The sequence below is a fragment of the Somniosus microcephalus genome, chromosome 24 (genome assembly GCF_052327205.1).
Source record: "Somniosus microcephalus isolate GS21.2 chromosome 24, FLI_Smic_1.0, whole genome shotgun sequence".
NCBI lineage: Eukaryota > Metazoa > Chordata > Chondrichthyes > Squaliformes > Somniosidae > Somniosus > Somniosus microcephalus.
Genome location: NC_141010.1, coordinates 8,148,932 through 8,169,636, shown reverse-complemented (window position 1 = coordinate 8,169,636; position 20,705 = coordinate 8,148,932). Strand labels below are relative to the sequence as shown.

Here is a 20,705-nt window from a genome sequence, read left to right as displayed (position 1 = left end):
ATTTCCAGAAGGCATTCGATAAGGTGCCACATAAAAGGTTACTGCACAAGATAAGAGCTTACTGGGTTGGGGTAATATATTAGCATGGATAGAGGATTGGCTAACTAGCAGAAAACAAAGAGTCGGGATAAATGGGTCATTTTCCGGTTGGCAAACTAACTAGTGGGGTGCCACAGGGATCAGTGCTGGGGCTTCAACTATTTACAATCTATATTAATGACTTGGATGAAGGGACCGAGTGTACTGTAGCCAAATTTGCTGCTGATACAAAGATAGGTGGGAAAGCAAGTTGTGAGGAGGACACAGAGTCTGTAAAAAGTGATATAGATAGGTTAAGTGAGCGGGCAAAAATTTGGCAGATGGAATATCCTGTGGGAAAATGTGAGGTTATCCACTTTGGTAGGAAAAATAAAAAAGCAAATTATTATTTAAATGGAGAGAGACTACATAATGCTGCGGTACAGGGGGATCTGGGGGTCCTAGTACATGAAACATAAAAAATTAGCATGCAGGTACAGCAAGTAATTAGGATGGCAAATGGAATGTTGGCCTTTATTGCTCGGGGGATGGAGTATAAAAGCCTTGCTTCAACTGTACAGGGCGCTGGTGAGACCACACCTGGAGTACTGCGTGCAGTTTTGGTCTCCTTATTTAAGGAGAGATAAACTTGCATTGGAGGCAGTTCAGAGAAGGTTCACTAGGTTGATTCCTGAGATGAGGGGGTTGTCTTATGAAAAAAGGTTGAGCAGGTTGAGCCTATACTCATTGGAGTTTAGAAGAATGGGAGGTGATCTTAATGAAACATATAAGATTCTGAGGGGGCTTGACAGGGTAGATGCAGAGAGGATGTTTCCCCTCGTGGGGGAATCTAGAACTAGGGGGCATAGTTTCAGGATAAGCGGTCGCCCATTTAAAACGGAGATGAGGAATTTCTTCGCTCAGGGTCGTGAATCTTTGGAATTCTCTACCCCAGAGAGCTGTGGAGGCTGGGTCATTGCATATATTCAAGGCGGAGAGAGACAGATATTTAAGCGACGGGGAGTGGGTGGGAAGTGGCGTTGAGGGCAAGATCAGATCAGCCATGATCTTATTGAATGGCGGGGCAGGCTCGAGGGGCCGAATGGCCTACTCCTCCTATTTCTTATGTTCTTCTGCTGACTGCATTAATTCTGTCACTTTCTCTTGGTTTAATAGGAGGTAACTAATGCCTGTTTTAGAAACTAAAAAGTTGTATATGCTCAGATTATCCATCAGTATATTAAGAGAAAAGATAGGTTCACATTTTAGATAGAGGCCCTTTACCTGAAGACTTTGCTCTCTTCAATTACTGGTTGGCTTCCTGTGTGTTTCCATTATTTTCAGTTTTAATAACGTATCCAGTATTTGCCTTTTTTTTTACTTTTAGAAAGTTCTTGATTTCCTTTGTGAAAAGTGAGTGCGTTACAGCATAGTGGGAACGAAAGGGTGTGTCTATTTATTTTATGTTTTTTGTTGCCAGAAAGCACTGCTGAGAGATAAAGATCATGAGTCAACGTCTTTTATGTTGCTCTTGAGCTGCTGGCTCATGACCCCCAGGTCTTGTGCAGTCTGTTTACCTGAAAGCTAAACCTCTCAGATTTTTTTTTTTTTTAAGACTAGCTGACCGAAAGACCCTTTTTTAACGGGGTTTTCCCGTGAGTTGCTCGCCTTTCCTGGGCCAATGTTCTGGCGGTAGCAGTCATTTACTGGCACGCTGGGACGTTCTGTACAAATGCAGTGATTCCAAGTTCTGGTGTCATGTTGTTTTCTGTTGACATGGCACCATTTGCTCGTGCACACTGACCAAATTGTCATGGTGCAACATGGAGACACCAGCCGGTGATCTGGCTTGCAAGCAGACCCGCTGCCCCATGTACAAATAAATGCCGCAGAGCACTCTGCTGAGGCTGCTGTCTCGAGACTCAGGTTGTAATGTACAGGTATAACAACTTAAGTGAACTCTGTACGAACAAAATGCTAGAATGACTTCTAGAAGTTATTTGCTATCTATTCTTGCCCCCTCCTATTGCTCATCTACATGCTGCCCCTCGGTGACGTCATCCGAAGACATGACGGCGGGTTCCACATGTACGCAGACGATACCTCTCCACTCTCTCTCGACCCTTCCACTGTTGTCAGCTTGCTAATCTGACATCCAGTCCAAGCTGAACTGCAATTTCCTCCAAATGAACATTGGGAAGACCAAAGTCAATGTCTTCGCCCTCCCCCCGCCCCCTAAAAGATTCTATTCCCCTCCCTGACCACACTCGCAGGCTAAACTAGACTGTTTGCAAGCTCGGTGATCTATTTGACTCCAAAGTGAGCTTTTGATCCCGTATTGTTTTTTATTCGTTTTTAAGGGATGTGGGCGTCGCTGGCAAGGCCAACATTTATTGCATATCCTGTCCATCAAAGATACCACCTACTTCCACTTTCCTAACATCACCCATCTACGTCCCTGCCTCAGCTTATCTGCTGCTGAAACCATCATCCAAACTTTTGTCACCTCCAGATGACTACAATACTGTCCTGGCCGGCTTCCAATGCCCCACCTGCATTGGCTCCTGGCCCACCAGTACCTAATACTGGAAACTCTGTTTTTTATCCGGCACCGACAGGACCGGCGTGCTGCCGGTTGATCAAAAAGTCCGGATTACAGAGAGGTATACTTACTAAGGTACGAGAGCCCCGTACACGGCCACAGATCCAGGCGTCCCTGTTGCATGGCAACAGGTGCAGGAACCCCGGTTACACGGCCACTAATATGAAGTAAAACTTAACTGAACCTGCTCCTTTATTTTGCCGGTTAAGAGAGATTTCCGGTTATTTAGGTGCCGGTAAAAAGAGAGTTTCCTGTATTCTCATGCTTGTGTTTGAATCCTTACATGACCTTTCTCCTCCCTATCTCTGTTACCTCCTACAGCCCTACAATCCTCCGAGAACTCTGCGTTCTTCCAACTCTGGTCTCTTGTGCATTCACCACTCCCTTTGGCCCACCATGGGCGGCCGTGCTTTCGGGCAGCTTGGCCCTAGGCTCTGGAATTCACTTTAAACATTAAACGACTAAAGTTGAGAGATATATTAATTAGCAGTGCATTCTGTTTTTGAATTTTTGGGGCCAGCCAGGTGGATTAACGTGGTCATTTCTGATCCTGTGCATTCCTGTTTTCCTAAAAGCAACAACGTAGTGATGGTACTCTTAGAATTTAATCTTGGAGAAGAGGAGTTTTTTGTAAACTCTGGGATTTATGTGTGTGCTCCAAAGGAATTCTTGGGCCAGTTTTGGTTACATTAGTCACAATCGTAAATGTAATTGCGAGTAACAGGAATACATGTAGCAGATTAAAAAAGATTAAAGTTATTTAAGATTCTGACAAAAGTTCAGGAAGGGAAGGTCAAACTTAAAACTCCTCGTGTACAGAACTAATATAGAGCTAATGGAGCTACTTTAAATGGAGAAAGGAAGTGAAGAAAATAAATTGGCTATTGTTCAAATTGCCATATAAAGTCCTGTTTTCTTAAATAACCTGTAACTTCCAGTCCCACAAACCCTTCGAGATCTCTGCACTCCTCCAATTCTGGCCTCTTGCGCATCCTGGTTTTCCTCGCTCCACCATTGACGGCCGTGCCTTCAGCTGCCTGGGCCCTAAGCTCTGGGATTCCTGCCCTAAACCTCTCCGCCTCTCTCTCCTCCTTTGAAGACGTGCCTTAAAACTTGCCTCCACCTGTTCTAATAGCTCTTTGTGTGGCTCGGTGTTAAACTTTGCTTGAAAACGCTCGTGTGCAGCCCCTTGAGTGTTTTACTCAGTTAAAGGCGCTATATAAATGCAAGTCGTTGTTGCTTAGCTTGGTCTAACCTGTGTAACCAAATAAAAGTCCCGTGCTGTGCTGTTGCTATCTGCTTGCTTCCTGTGTCGCTGACTCTGCTCGGCTGATTCTTCAGAACTTGTCCTTCTCCTTTCGCGGGGCTGCTTTGCACCAGCTCCTCAAATTCCTGCTGCTGCTCCCAATCTTGTATGCTACTTGCCACCCCACAGTTGCTCCTCGGACCAGCTCCCTACCCTTCACCCTCACCAGATGCACTAGTGCACGTTTATCCATTACAACCTCTGCTAGACTCCAAGATCAACTTCTGTTAGCATGTGGTCAACTCTCCGTGGCCCTCGGATTCTACTAGGCAACCAGCACCTCCACCGATGCTCTGCCCATGATTGGCTCCTGAATCCACTCCCTCTTCACAACTGTCTCTGAACCTAGAAATTGGTTTGTGTTTACTACAGTCTGACTCCACGCTGTCTACAAGTCGACTTCATCCTACATCTCTCGACATTCCCCAAAAAGCCTATTGAAGCACCTATAACTGCCTCCTCGTCACAAGGAACCTCAGCTGTCCTATTCTCCCGTCTCCCTAATCTTACTGCCCAGTATGCTTGCTGGGGGGCTAACCTCGCCCCACCCAGAACCAGCCCCTTAGACTTGTTGGCAGATCAACAAGCACCACCTGCTTTGCGGGTCCCTCCAGAATGTCTCTTCACTTGTGCACAAGGCTTAGGCCAACCACAAACTTATTCTGGTCTGGCTTAGCCATCCATCACTGGATTTCGCTCAACCACATCTTACTCTCTTCTGCCAAAACCAGGTACCGCTCAAGGATCATCCTGGATAATTAAAAATACCTACCTTCTGCTCCCTTGACTCCCATCTCTACTAAATTGCTGACCACCCAACTTCCCTTCTTGCCCCACTGCTGGCTGATATTGTAACTGGTTCCATCTCCATGGTTCATCCATTTTCCCTTTGCCCCTCATTCTGTAGCATAGGCCCTATCCTCTGGAATTCCGTCCGTAAACTCCCCCACCTCCCCGCCTTTAAGACCCACCTTAAAGCCCACCTCTTTGACCAACCTTTTGGTCACCTCCTAAAATCTCCTCCTTTGACTCTGTCCACTGTTTTCCGTACGGCTATGTGAAGCATCTTGAGATGTTCTTCTGCATTACTGTGTCAATGCAAGTTGTTAATGAGAGTATTAGGAATTTTAAAAATTGGTTTCTCTTACCCATCCATGTTTAATATGTTGGAACTTGCCCTGTGGTTTCTATTGTTTGAATAGAAGTGCTAATGCAGTAAGGCATCATCGTAGCCTTGAGGTTAAAATCTCGGGTCCAGACGGGTACCACTGATGTGTTAAATCAGGATTAAAATATCCAAAACATTTGGATTTTGAGGCACAATCTAAAGAGGATATTTCTGTCAATGTTCCACGTGTCCAAGGCTGCTCTTCCACTTAGCTATTTAATTGTGCTTTGTTTACCTAACGCTGTAAATTCACAGATGGTTTTTTGTTCAGTGAGGTATAATTGACCATTACATGTGATGTGAACATGTACTACTGCAGGTAATTGTCCTCGCCATGAATTGCTGTCTTGTGTTAGCGTTACTAATGCCCTATTTATAGTAGGAACTGGGAGCCAAATGAACACATTGTTCGGTTTAGTTTGCCATTATAAATAGGGACTCAAGGAAAGAAAGGCTTGATCTCGGTTGGGGCAGCGGGAGGGCCATTGCTATTGGCCTTTATGCCCCTGGGTTAAGGAGGAAGAAAATCAGTCAAAGATCCTGCTCCTGCTCGCTCTTCAGCAAAGTGTGCGTATGTGGCTATCCGGTTGAGGACAGCATCAAGTTGGGTTGTGATGGTCCTCACAGTCAAATAGCTCACCAACATTCACTGTTGAGGTTGACGTATGAATAATGGCTACTTGGGCGAGGTACAAGAGGTCAGCTGTGGAGCTGAATGCCCGTGAGGGGTAGTCGCCTTCAAGAGGAGGGGTGAAAATTGGCAAGAGAGAAAAACAAAATTGTATTCCTGAAACTCTGCGTAAACTGTGATGGCAAAAGTAGCTAGCGTCCAACAGTCAAAGAATGTGGCTGCAGCCAACCTGACTGTGTCAAAGCTGCGATGCTGCCTGGCCTGCTGAGTATTTCCAGCATCTTCTGTTGTTATTTCAGATTTCCAACATCTGCAGTATTTTGCTATTATACTGCCTGTTCCTGCTCCTGTTTCAGTTGGTAGTGCATTGGTTTATTAGCATTTAAGAGTATCTACTATCCCTGCTCTTGAAAGCTATGATGTAAAGGCAGGTTTTAAAGGGAACAGGCATCCCATGTGCTTGTGCACATTGTGTGTGTGTGTTTGCTGCTTTTGTCCTCCTGCCTATAAAACTGCCCTGCACTATAAATGTACCACTTTGTTCAAAAGGAGGGCAAAAAACTCTGATGTAAATAGCTTGCACTATAAAGTTGGTCCAAGTTGTTTTGCCATGATTGTACATCACTGCATTACATAAATATAAGGGTACAATCGTTCATTCATTTTAAGATGTATTGTTTGTCTTTTTACAGAAATAAATGCAACAGGGTTCAATTATCAAAATGAAGATGAGAAAGTGACTCTCTCGTTTCCCAGCGCTCTACAGAAAGGTAATTCTAGAACATTACAAATAAAAGTGGGTGCGCCAATATGCCTTCAAATTTGTGGTTCAAACTAGTTGCTGCTCTTTTACTTCTGAGACCCGGATTAGAATCAATTCTTCACTCATGTCTCTGACTCTGCCTGCCCCTTTAGTTTCTACATTTAGGGATAGAAATTCTGGTGTGCCACTATTTGATGTCTGTCACTTCCAGCCCACACATTAACTTCAGTGGACGGAACATCATGGGCTCAGAGTGTGTAACTTTGCAATATGGACTCCACAAAGTGGTGCATTGGAATTTCTACCTCCTCGTTTCTACTTGAACACAGGTCCGCAATATAAAATCCACCCATTGCAGCATCCAACTAGTTGTTCAATGATTTCAGGGTCTTTGCCTCCATCACTCTATCCAGGAGCCCATTCCATGTGTTGATTGCTCCTGTGTACAGAAGAACTTCTTGCTTTCAATTGAACAACTATTAAAGTATGAGGGAGCCCATACCTGCAGCTGGTTATCTGGCATTGTAGATTGCCTGTGTAGATTTAGTTGTTTATGACTGTTCCGTGGTTAATTGGATTTTGTGGATCAATAAAAAGAAAAAATTATTCTGGGCTACAGCAAAAAAGTTTTTTTTATTGATGTGCTCAGTTAGCTTGGGTTCTTAATGCTTGCACCTAGTTAACTACTGCTCATTTGTTTTTAAGTGCAAGTTAATCAGCAGTGTTAACTGTGTAATCCTGGTCAGTTCACTTGGTTGGCAATTGGTGAGCCTCAATAGTCAAAGCAAAATGTTGGCAGCAAATGCAATGGGCATTGGTGATCATGTGCCACATTATGGGGTGGGCAATGGTCCCAGGTAACTTTAAATTAGCAGTTAACTTGTCATTAGGGCTGAAATGTGCCCACTAATAGAGCCATAAGAACATAAGAACATAAGAAATAGGAGCAGGAGTAGGCCAATCGGCCCCTCGAGCCTGCTCCACCATTCAATAAGATCATGGCTGATCTGATCCTAACCTCAAATCTTCTATCACTCTGCATCCACCCGAACCCATGTGATCTCCCGGGAGAGGCGAAAAACCAGATAAAGACCCAATGGCCAATTTGGGAGAAAAAAATCTGGGAAATTCCTCTCCGACCCATCTAGGCGATCGAAATTCTTCCAGGAGATCACTCTGTCCCTATATTTTCTACCGTACTTACCTTCTGTAAAGACGATCTCCACCCCAGCCAGGAACAGGAATAAAACCATCTCCTGAAATCTAACAGAATTAGAACACAGTAGGAGCAGAACAAGGCTACACGGCCCCTGGGCCCACTCCACTACCCACAGGGCTATGACCATTCCGAACCTAGACTCATGTCCAATTTCCTGCCCGCTCCCCGTAACCCTTAATTCCCTTTACTTCTAGGAAACTATCTATTTCTGTTTTAAATTTATTTAATGATGTAGCTTCCACAGCTTTCTGGGGCAGCAAATTCCACAAACCTACCACCCTCTGAGTGAAGAAGTTTCTCCTCATCTCAGTTTTGAATGAGCAGCCCCTTATTTTAAGATTATGCCCCCTAGTTCTAGTTTCACCCATCATTGGGAACATCCTCACCGCATCCACCCGATCAAGCCCCTTCACAATCTTATATGTTTCAATAAGATCGCCTCTCATTCTTCTGAACTCCAATGAGTAGAGTCCCAATCTACTCAACCTCTCCTCATATGACCACCCCCTCATCCCCGGGATTAACCGAGTGAACCTTCTTTGTACTGACTCGAGAGCAAGTATGTCTTTTCTTAAGTATGGACACCAAAACTGTATGCAGTATTCCAGGTGCGGCCTCACCAATACCTTGTACAACTGCAGCAATACCTCCCTGTTTTTATATTCCAACCCCCTAGCAATAAAAGCCAACATTCCATTGGCCGCCTTAATCACTTGCTGCACCTGCATACTAACTTTTTGAGTTTCGTGCACCAGGACCCCCAAGGGAACAAACGGTGGAAGAGAGGAGGTTGGGGGTGAAAGGGCAACAGATGGCCAAGGATAAAGTTGCACAGCAAAGGAGCTCCCAGGGGAGCTGCCAGCCCAGGTGCCATCTTGGAAGAAACCCTTACACCTTGGACGCTGGTCTTCATATCAGTGGTATCCAAAATAATTATTAAATCATGTCATTGACTTCATTTTGCCAGAAAAGAGAAAGAAACTGGGCCTTATTGTCTGGGTGTTACTGTCTATTGAACTTTGTATAAAGATTCAAATCTCCAAGTCACACACCATCCTGACATGTATTGCCGTTTGGTCAAACTCCTGGAACTCCCTTCCTAACAGCAGTATGGGAGTACCTTCACCACAGTGACTGCAGCGGTTCAAGAAGGCGGCTCACCACCACCTTCTCAAGGGCAATTAGGGATGGGTAATATCTGTTGGCCTTGCCAGTGACACCCACATCCCAGGAACGAATAAAAAAAATGTCACTTGGCAGAATGAATCATAAGAATATAAGAACATAAGAAATAGGAGCAGGAGTCGGCCATTTGGCCCTTCAAGCCTGCTCTGCCATTCAGTAAGATCATGATTGATCATCTACCTCATCTCCACTTTCCTGCACTATCCCCATATCCCTTGATTCCCTTGATATTTAAAAATCTATCGCTCTGTCTTGAATATACTCAACGACTGAGCCTCCACAGTCCTCTGGGGTAGAGAATTCCAAAGATTCACCACCCTCTGAGTGAAGAAATCTTTCCTCATCTCAGTCCTAAATGGCCGACCCCTTATTCTGAGACTGTGACCCCTGGTTCTAGACTCCCCAGCCAGGGGAAACATCCTCCCTGCATCTACCCTGTCAGGCCCTGTAAGAATTTTGTATGTTTCAATGAGATCACCTCTCATTCTTCTAAACTCCAGAGAGTATAGGCCTAGTCTACTCAATCTCTCCTCATAGGGCAATCCCCCATCCCAGGAACCAGTCTGGTGAACCTTCATTGCACTCCCTCTATGGCAAGTATATCCTTCCTTAGGTAAGGAGACCAAAACTGTGTACACTACTCCAGGTATATAATTGCAGTAAGATGTCTTTACTCTTATACTCAAATCCTCTTGTAATGAAGGCCAACATACCATTTGCTTTCCTAATTGCTTGCTGTACCTGCATGTTAACTTTCAGTGATTCGTGTACAAGGACACCCAGGTCCCTCTGAACACCAACATTTCCCAATCTCTCTCCATTTAAAAAATACTCTGCTTTTCTATTTTTCCAACCAAAGTGGATAACTTCACATTTCTCCACATTATATTCCATTTGCCATGTTCTTGCCCACTCACTTAGCCTGTCTATATCCCCTTGAAGCCTCCTTGCATCCTCATCACAAATTACATTCTCACCCAGCTTTGTATCATCAGCAAACTTGGATATATTACATTTGGTCCCCTCATCCAAATCGTTGATGTAGATTGTGAATAGCTGAGGCCCAAGCACTGATCCTTGCGGTACCCCACTAGTTGCAGCCTGCCAACCCAAAAATGACCCATTTATTCCTACTCTCTGTTTTCTGTCCGTTAACCAATCCTCAATCCGTGCTAGTATATTACCCCCAATCCCATGAGCCCTAATTTTGTTTAATAACCTCTTGTGTGGCACCTTATCGAATGCCTTTTGAAAATCCAAATACACCACATCCACTGGTTCCCCTTTATCTATTCTGCAAGTTACAACCTCAAAAAAACTCTACCAGATTCATTAAACACGATTTCCCTTTCATAAAACCGTGTTGACTCTGCCCAATCCTATTATTATTTTCTAAGTGCCCTGTTACCACGTCCTTAATAATAGATTCTAGCATTTTCCCTACTACTGATGTCCGGCTAACAGGCCTGTAGTTCCCCGTTTTCTCGCTCCCTCTTTTCTTAAATAGTGGGGTTATATTTGCTACCTTCCAATCCGCGGGAACTATTACAGAATTTATGGAATTTTGGAAAATGACCAATGCATCCGCTATCTCTATAGCCACCTCTTACAAAACCCGAGGATGTAGGTCATCCGGTCCAGGGAATTCATCGGCTTTCAGTCCCATTAATTTCTCCAGTACTATTTTTTTACTAAAACTAATTTCTTTCAGTTCCTCATTCTCAAGAGCCTTGGTTCCCCACTATTTCCAGGAAGTTTTTTGCTGTGTCTTCCGTGAAGACGGACACAAAGTATTTGTTTAATTTCTTTGCCCTTTCCTTATTCCCCATTAGAATCGTGCAATATGAACTCATCTCTTGGAAAAAGTAGTTAATAGCTTCTAAGGAGTGAAAAAGATCTTTCCAACTGGATTACATAAAAAAAATTATTAAAGACCTGTGAATTTTCCAAGTTGGATCCTGCTAGTTGATAAATTAGGGTATTTTGCAGCCATGTGTGCCATGTTAAGGTCTCTTTCCTGTGATGGCAGGAATAATTAAAGCTAAATAATGGCCACAACAGCAAGTTTAAAAAATACTTTGTACTTTAAGGGGCACAAGTCAGAAATTAAGATTAATGTGTCCTCAAAATAATTCTTAGTTAAAGGGGTGGAATTGTGAGATGAAAAGAAAAAAAAAGAACCCCGAATGCTAGAAATAAAGACAAACCGCTGCAAGTGTGCAGCAGATTGATCAACATCGGAAAGAAGGATGGGTTAATGGTTCAGATGTGAACCTTCATGTGAATTGTAACTGTTGGACTTCTTTGCATTTTACAAAATCCGGGCTAAGAAGCAAATTTCTGTCTTTGTTACTCATTTGTTTTCAGTTATTAACTCTTTCATTATGAACGCTGTGCATGGTATATAATCACATTTAGCAGCGCGTAAGGCACTTGCATTGGTGGAGCCCGTGGAGCAAGTCTCCGTCTGCCCCTTTGGTTGAGGAATAGCCTAAGGCAGAGTGAAACCCTAAAGAGAGGTGTTCAGAAGAGGGAAAACTTAAGAAAAATGTATTGTGTAGCGATTTGATTTGTCTTGTGTGGTACATGGAATTAAATAAGGAAATTATTTTTAACTACCGATGCTTTTAATTTGATTTGAAAATTACGGCACGTTGCCAGTCACTTCATCCCACTAATGCACCTTATTTTTCTTTATTCATTCTTGGGATGTAGGCATTGCTGGTGAGGTCAGCATTTATTGCCCATCCCTAGTTGGTCTGAGAAGGTGGCGATACAACTGGGTGGCCTGCTAGGCCACTTCAGTGGGCAGTTAAGAGTCAACCACATTAGGGTGGGGAGGGTGCTTTTTTTTGTCTTTTGGAGTATAACCATCATTTTTTACTGTTGTGGAAAATGGTTTGCAGTATATGTAGCATCTTGCCACATCCTTCTGGTGGAAAGTATGCCGGTAGAGTGCAATAATTATGGTCTAGAAGGGAGACGTGCTTGAAGCGAGGGGGAAAGAATTCAATGAAGAAACAGTCTATGGTATTGATCAGCAATTTCACAGAAAGCCACTGTCCTTCAGTAATGTATGTTTAGTCAAAATAAATCATCTTTACTGGAGACTGGGCGATGTGCTGTATTAATGCACTGTCTTTTGATCGAGCTTTAAATGCAGCCTAGATTGTTGGTATGAACATGTCCTCCTTCTGTTGACTGCAATTAGCTTGTGCAGTTTCACCTCGGTAATTGTAAGGGAGGCTGTGAGGAGGACATTTGGTGTGGGATGTGAGGATAATTATTACTGATGCTCTTCTGAGATGGGGGATTGGGTACATTATTGGAGCAGAGCAGAAGGGCCTTTACTGTGCATCTGGCCATGCTGTGCCTGCCTTGTGTGTGCATGATATTGACGGTGTTCAATTCCATATCCAGCCTTTACTGGCACAAAAATAAGCTTAAAGCAAAAAGATTGCATTAAAAACGTTACTGTTCAAGAACCTATAGAGATGACCTCGGGGCTTAATAAATAAATTGTCATTTATGGGCCCATCCTACAAGAGCGCCAGCCCGCTGGCTGGTCCATTCTTATGCTGTATTATTATAATGTAATGTCTGTTTATGGTGTGTTAATTATAGCATTGTGTTGTAACAGGTCACGGCACTTTGAAGATAGATTTTGTTGGAGAGCTCAACGACAAAATGAAGGGATTTTACAGAAGCAAGTATACAACACCGATGGGAGAAACCCACTATGCTGCTGTCTCTCAGTTTGAGGTTAGAAAATAAAACTACAGTGTAGTGGAGTCCTGTCTATAATAAATACCTTTCTGATAATAAACCTTGAGTGAGGGCTGAGGCAAGATTTTGAAAGTGGGCCGATCTAGTACTGTAGTATGGGATGTTTGATTTCTGGTACAGGGGAAGTGGTGCAGAGAGTGGCTCCATTTTACCACCAACCTGCAACAAATAAACCTCTTGAGGTTTTATAGAGAAAATCACCAAAGACTGGACCTTTTGCAGACTTTCATTGAACTTGGCAGGTTTTTTTTTTAAGTTGCTTGACTTTGGAATTCTGCTTTTGTTTCAAACCAAATATCGTTCTTCAGTTTTTAAAGCAGGATTCTGTTTTTCTCCTCTAAACAAATATAACTATCCACGGGGAATAAAAAGCATAATACACAACATTTATCCTTTATGTATAAAAGGCCCACACATTATCTGAATAGATTTTAGGTAATACTTGTAAAGATTCTCATGTCTGTGCAGTACATAGGATGTGAAGTGATTTTGCACTATTTGAATCAATCTCTCTCTTTCCCTATCCGCTCTTCTCTCCCTTTCTCTTATTTTCTTTCTCTCTCACGTTCTCCCTCTCTCTCTCTCCTCCCATTTCTCTGACTTTCCCTTTCTGTTTCTCGCTTTCCCTTTCTCTATTTTTCTCTCTTTCTCTAGCCTACAGATGCACGGAGAGCATTTCCATGTTGGGATGAACCTGCCATAAAAGCAACATTTGACATCACGCTCGTTGTTCCGAAGGACAGAGTTGCCTTATCAAACATGGTAAGTAGCGGTGTGTGTTTTGTGTCTCCCTCATGGGTCCTGTAAAAAGATGGTGGTGGAGGAAAGGAGGATCAAAAGTGGTTTTAATAAGAAACCACAGAATCCGAGGAATAAACTGTGGAAAATGATTCAGTTATGTTTATTAAAGAGAAGGATGAAAGAAATTACTTAACTGCAGGATAAGTCAATCTAATTACTCAATTTAATTACCATAAATCTCAAGAAAAATTGCCTGGAATGGGTGATTCATACAGTTACTGTGCAGTTAGGTACTGTCCTCTTTTGCCACTTGATTAAAAGCTTTTACTGTGTGCATTAAGGGAAAAGATGTGACTGGCAATGGCACATTTCTTTTCCCTCCAGTGTCAAACATTCCCAGGTCAGTGACAGCGTGGCCGGATGCAGAGTCAAGCAACCTCTACTCTGTTCCAATGTTTGGCTTTAACTTTTCTCTGAGAGAGCGCACTCCTTACTTCACCAGTGTGATCTTTCTTTCAATTTCCCACACCCAACCATCACTCTGGATACTTTGAGTACTTGGATCCGTTTTCCTAATGGGTTCATGGACAATAGGAACTGTCAAAACTGCGGAAACTTGTTCGATGTAGGACTCTTGCAGAGAGGGGACTTTGATCCCAGTAGTCTGTGCTAGCCATGGTTTCAGAAGTGAAAGCAGAACCAGCTTAGCCCACTGTGCTACCCAGCCTCCTACATTTTAACAACATTTACATTTTGTTGCAGACAACTGTCTGTGGATGGACCCGTTCTCAATCGTCCATCTATTGCCATTCTTAACCTCACTCTATCCTCTGTTCTCAAATGGAATCCTACATTTGCTACAGCTGCCTTCAAGAAGCATAGGTTCCTCTTCTGTGCCAAACACTACTTGCCTTCAACAACTCTTAGCTTTAAAAGCTTTTTATAGAGGTAAATCCTATTCTTGACTTTAATACTGCTCCCATGTTGTAGGAGGCTCTCCAGTAACTCATTTGCCTTCATGGATAGAGTACAAGAGGATAGGTGATCCCTCTCTTCCCTCCCTCAGTGACCTCAAGCTCCTTTTTCTCCATCTTCATTGGAGCCTTTCTTCTCTCTCCAGACTTTACCAATACTATTGTGGGGTCATTGCTGCTTTGAACTTCCCTTTCTTGCATTCTTTTAAACTTTACATATATTCTATAATGTCCATCCTCTCTCATCCTCTAACTCATTCTTTGCCTGAACCACAACCATTGGAACTTATTCCTGCAATCTAAAGCCTTCAAAAATCCAAGCATGGCAAAACCTGAGCGCTACCACTTGATTTACCTCATCACCACTTTCATTCTTTTTACCCTGGGAGAAAGAAATAAGAAAGAGCTTATAGTTGTATTGCCTCTTTCACATCCTTGGAATGTGCAGATTGCTTCACAGCCAGTCCTGTATTATAGCCCCTGCACTTCACCTGGGTTCCTTAATTATAATGTGCTTCACTTTTAGGTAGTGCAACATCCGTTATGTAAACAATTGTAGTGGAGTATAGAAACCATACTTGGAGACTAGGACAATCAGGTTACAATTACATTCGGGTGAAAGTTGGATTAATTGCAGCAAAGAGCCATGAGTAAGCCTATCATAACTGCCAATAGGCAACACTGCTGAAGGGAGCCGTAGATGTAGTGTACACATTCACACTGGGCAATGTTCTTGTCAAATTGGGATCGAGTTCTATTGGTTGGCTAATATCAGTGCAGCTTTTTTTTTAATGTCCGACCTATAGCTTACTGGACCTGGGAGGGTAGGGCTTTGAATAGATGATGGAGAAACGTTTTTTATTGTTGAAGCTTCAGTCATGTATTTCTGCTGCTATTCCATGATGTGAAACCAGCGATCAATAATCTTGATATTGCAGGAAATGATTGATTTTTGTTTTTTTGAATCTTGATCCAACTAAAAAGTCTGAATTATGACTTTACTCATTTACTGTACAACTACATTGTGTGTTAAATCATGGGAAAGCCATGTATTAATCTATTGTATAAATACATTCAGTAGTTTGGTGGAGAGTCAATGTGTGATGAATGGGATGGAGGTTCAATTCTCCGAGTTCTTGATCTCAGTTATATTCCTGCTGGAGAGCTGTACTGGCAGAGCTTAGGGAGCACATTGGTCACGGGTGCTGGGAGTAGCTTAGGAAGACCTGTAATAGGAATAAATAGAGGGATTTAATATTCAACAAAGATGTTTGTGTGTGTGTGTATATAAATAATGTATGAATGCTGTGTGGATATATCAATACCTGAGGGGTAATGTCTTGTCCAAGATTGTGACATAATCCAATAGGTCAAGTAACTTAAACCACTCGAGCTTTGAACTGAATACTAAGATTGTGTCATGGCCTGCAAATCACTGCAACTAAACTGTTTAAAATAATATAGTGTCTAAGTTATTGTAGTTACAAGTGGTTATGGTGCTGCGAAGCCCACCGCTGCCCACCAGGATGGTCTTTTTTGAAGACGATGATTGTTAACGCAACAGGATGGTTGGGTACAACAATTATGACACAAATCTTCAGGTATGTTCAGTCATCTGATGAAAAGGACCATTAATACAGGGATGTATTTAGGAGATGTGATACTGGAAAGTTGTGTAGCTGGTGAAGAGCAAAAGCGCTCGGTGTGTCTGTGATTTATGTATATTGGGCTAACATGATTGCAGCAACGTTCCCCGCTTGGCACCTGTGTCTGCAATAATTAACAGGAAGTCGATTTGAGAGATTTTTAATGGAGGAGTTGTATGAAACTGTGGGTTGAAGTGGAGGTTCTGTGAAGCAGTCTGTGGGAGGGATGAGATTGTGCAATAAACTAGAGAATGTAGCTGGAGTTTGCACAGAAGGCAGAGGAACTGGACGCAGGAGATGTGTCACAAATAAAGTCTAAACATTTTAACATCTTTGTGTAGGAAACTGGCGGTCACTTTAAAAATGACTGCTAGCTGCTTCCTCAGGCTGCAGGTATAATTTTATCCTGATTTTAGCACAGGAGACATGGCTGTTAATTTCTAATTTCCTGAGGGGGAGGAACAGTAAATTCTGTGTTACTATAAACTAATACAGTAGGTTTACCTTTGCTGTTATCAATGTATCTACAGGAAACTCTTTTTTATCCGGGACCGGCGTGTTGCCGGTTTATCAAAAATTCCGGATGACGGAGAGGGTTATCTACCGAGGCTATTTTTAACAAAGAAAATTTTTTAAAAATCAAGAAATGTGCAGTATACAGTAATTGGGTACTCACCTACAGAATGTTGTGTTAAATGGATGGTGGAAGATGCTTGATTAAGTACAGTACTGTCAGTTGAGGGTAATCCATAACTCTTTAATTACTTAACAGTAAAACAAAACTTATACACAACTGTAAAGTACAGTGGTTGACTGTACACTTATTCCAAGGCAACTGGTTCATCAGGAATATCCATGTCAGCTGGGTCATCAGGATCAGGCACTTCAACAGATTCTTCAGGCACTTCCACTGCTCCAACTCTTTTGGAAGCTTTCCTAAACATGTCCCGGATGTCTGCTTGCTTAGTGGACTCTTGCCTTTTTTGTAGAAAGGTGGAATGCAGAATATGGAGGTGCATAACTTCTTGGGCAGAATAGCAAGGATGCCTTTCAGCAAATTTGAGGAATGAAGCAAAATCTTCTGCAGCTTTAGCCCAAGAAATCATCATCTCTTCAGAAATCTCATCCTCTTCACTTTCCATCTCACTTTCCTTTTTCTTTCTTTGGATTCAAAACATTCTCCATTATTTCATCATCACTTAGCATATGCACAACAGCAACTTCTCTATCTGCATCAACCCACTGCTCAATATCACTTTCACTGCGGTGCCGTAGAGGGTTTGCTGGGCCTACATTTTTCACCATGCCAGCCATTTCCATTACTGTACTCCTCTAGGGACGAACATTTAACCCATGAAATTCCTCCTCTGAAGAACCTTCAGCAAACATTACAGAAGGCCACAATTTGCACCAGGTTTGTCTCAAAGTGTGACCTTTCACCAAGTTCCAGGAACATGCAGCATTAAAGATGGCATCTTTAAGATTGTATCACTTCTGAAATGTGTGAATATTGTCATCTTGGCTTATCAGTTTACGTAGGAAGTCTTGTAATGACACGAGATTTTGGATAACGCCCTGGTCCATGGGTTGTATGAGAGAAGTTACATTTGGTGGCAAATAAATGGTGAAAATATTTCCCGAAACCAACTCGGATTCATGCGGACGGGCTCTACAATTATCAAGCAATAAAATGCATTTGCTATCTTCAGGTTTCCCTATTCTACGGAAATGTTCCCTCACAGATGGAACAAAAATATGATGGAACCAATTCGAAAAGATTTCCTTATCCATCCAAGCATTTCTTTGAGCTTTGTACTCAACAGGTAAGTGCCTCACATTTTTAAATGCATGGGGATTTTTATACTTCCCAATGACAAGAAGTTTAACCCGGTGTGATCCAGCAGCGTTCGCACATGTTAGCACGGTTACATGATCTTTATTTTTCTTGTAACCTGAAGCATTAGCCTCACTAACCCCAGCAAGCGTTGATTCTGGCAAAAATCTCCAAAATAAGCCAGTTTCATCGGCATTGTATAGCTGTGCTGGCGACAAATCATGTTGCTGCACAATCTGATTGAAATAATCGCAGTATTCTTCTGCGGCATCGTGATCAGCTGATTTCTTCTCCCCAGAAATATCGAGTCGTTGTATCCCGTGCCGTACCTTGAAGGACGTTAGCCATCCCTCGGAGAAAGCACACTTGTCAGTGAGCTCCATCTTTGCATAGAAATCCTTCGCTTTTTCGATTAGCATGGGTCTGGAAATCGGAGCACCCTCTGAATGCTTAAGAGAAAACCACTCATAAAGCATGGTATCCAGCTCTTCAAGCTTAGGCTTACGAAGCGTAAGCTGTTTCTCTACGCTCTTAGATGTCTCCGAGCTTGAATAAAACTTGAGCAGCTTATCCTTCTGCGATTTGATGTTGTAGATTGTTGACGAACCGATTTTGAATTAATTCATAATGTTGATACGCTTCTCTCCCCTTTCTAGTCGTTGGCATATGTCGATTTTCTGTTTTAAAGTCAACACCACTCTCTTCCTTTTGCTTGGATCAACTTTTGGGATTTCCATAATGCAATGCCATGACTACCAGCAGCGTGGGAGACACACCGTACCCCTGTAAAATGGCGGATCAGAAGAGACTACCGGCAGCGCGGGAGAGTCAGACTCCTGTTACAGGGGTACTCTTTTATTCAGAGGGTACTCTTTTATTCTGTTACAGGGGTATTGAGTTCTTCCGACAGCGCCAAGAAGCCGAATAGTGGCAGTTTGGAGAACTACCCCCACTGACTAACTTGGCCACCGTGGGAGACTCGGACTCGGCAACATTGAGGTGTTGTTTTCAGAGCGAGAATTTTGCCAGTTAATAGAAAATTCTGGATATTTAGGTGCCGTTTAAACGAGAGTTTCCTGTAATTACTGTTAATAAATCACTTGGTATTAGCCTAAGCTGTGGTCTGATGGTGTTTAATCTACGACTTTCCAAAGTCAGGGAGATCATGAGAGGTCATGCGATAGATCCAGCAAGGCAAATATGGGGATGAGGATTGCTATTCGTCCCATAGGCTTGCTACAGTTACTTAGATATTGGGCAGGTAAAGGCACACTGGTTTGTAGGTAGCAACGACTTGCTTACGCGACTGATTTTTCTCAATGATCTGAGGTTCAGTTCCCACAAACATAACAGCTGGCTCGTATGAAATTGTGGATCTGAGGTCAAGGCTCTGGTGTCCAATTGATGGCACGAAACTGTGCAATTAACTAAAAGAATGAAGAGGGGCTGGCCATAGGTTTTAATGTGCCTTCCAGTTTCTTGTAATCAAGTGCTAAAAATAGAATTGATTGATTATTTACCAATTATAAAAATCTGGGCGCCTGAGTTGTTAGTGGAATAACTTGGGACCTTGAGTTCATTTATTTTATTTCTTTGCTGTTTGAGAATGTGAAGTTATTTCTCGCCGGTCCTAAATCAGTCTCTCCAGGTTTGCCTGGAATTAAAACCGAAAATAAGATCCCATTTTCAGCAGCTAACTGAAGTTTAATAGAAGTATTAAACAAGGACCCTGCACCCTAGCCCACCATGCAAACTCTAGCTGCAATTTCTTGTTCGCACAATCTTGCACCCCTTACTGACCCCCGTTTTGAACCTGCCAGTCTAAACAGTCATGCATCTATTTCTGTCGATCACAACAAATGCAAAAAGTGTTGAATCCTGCAGTAAGTCCATGGGCAACTTACCGCAGTGAATTCAGCCGTTAGTTACAACAGCTGCTCAAGACTATTTGCACTATTGCCTATAATCTGGCAGATCCAAAGCACTGTGTGCCAAATGACAACTCTAGCACCTTTTCTGCTCCGGTATGAAGTTTTTGTTCTTTTCAAAGTTCCTCTCCTTTGGAGTCTCCATACACCTTAATCGGGAGAATGGGCTCGAAGACTAATCCCAGAGCACAAATTGCCACTGTCGTGTCAGTTGCGAGGTGGTGTGCAGTAACCTTTCCAGATGGTTAAGTATTAAAATTAGGAAAAATACTTTAAATGTCTCATTTTTGAAATGACTCATTTAGACTACTGTTTAACGTGTCAAATTCTTATATTCTGGCTGGTGATGCTCACCGTATACTTTATTGAAACCCTACTGTCCGACCTGCCTGCAGCCAAGTGCCCAGGTTTTACATGTCGAAATGCCTACCTTACAGGCCCAAATTATTGAGTTGATATGATTTTGTTTATCCTTCATCCTAAATTGATCATCACTTGAGTTCAGATAAGGCCTTCTGTTAGAGCAACCTCATATGGTTATCTGCAGGCCTATAAAGAACCACCGTCTGGGTTTGATTTTGGAAAAAATCTGGAAAATGTTCCTTTTTCTTTTAATACCAGCTGTTACAGATTCAAACCATAAGTGATGAAGCTTCTTCGATTGCATTTTTGGAATGTGAGTCACCTCACTCCACCTCCCAATACAGTTTATTTTGCTTTTCGTCACTCTCCGAACTAGGCTGAGTCCTTGCAAGTGTGGACAGCTGTGAGAGCTTGGGTGGAGTAGGCTGTGGAAGCAGATGTGTGGAATAGGCTAGACAGAAAAAGAGAAGTGTATTACTTGCTCCTGCGAAGATTGTCTGGCTGCCCAGGATTTGCATGCTGATGTGGAGCTCTGACTGTA

General features: G+C 42.7%; 1 protein-coding gene across 4 annotated transcripts in view; it reads left to right on the top strand.

The window, feature by feature from the left end:
• Positions 1 to 20,705, top strand: part of npepps (aminopeptidase puromycin sensitive) — a 233,434-nt gene that overhangs the window by 74,569 nt on the left and 138,160 nt on the right. For all 4 annotated transcript variants that reach the window (XR_015073437.1, XM_085966184.1, XM_085966187.1 and 1 more), the window contains exons 3-5: positions 6,418 to 6,495; positions 12,533 to 12,654; positions 13,333 to 13,440. Coding sequence is in view for 3 of the 4 variants with exons in the window: in XM_085966184.1 (XP_085822310.1) it covers positions 6,418 to 6,495; positions 12,533 to 12,654; positions 13,333 to 13,440 (308 nt within the window). In the remaining variant the exon portion in view is untranslated. The remainder of the gene's footprint in view (positions 1 to 6,417; positions 6,496 to 12,532; positions 12,655 to 13,332; positions 13,441 to 20,705) is intronic.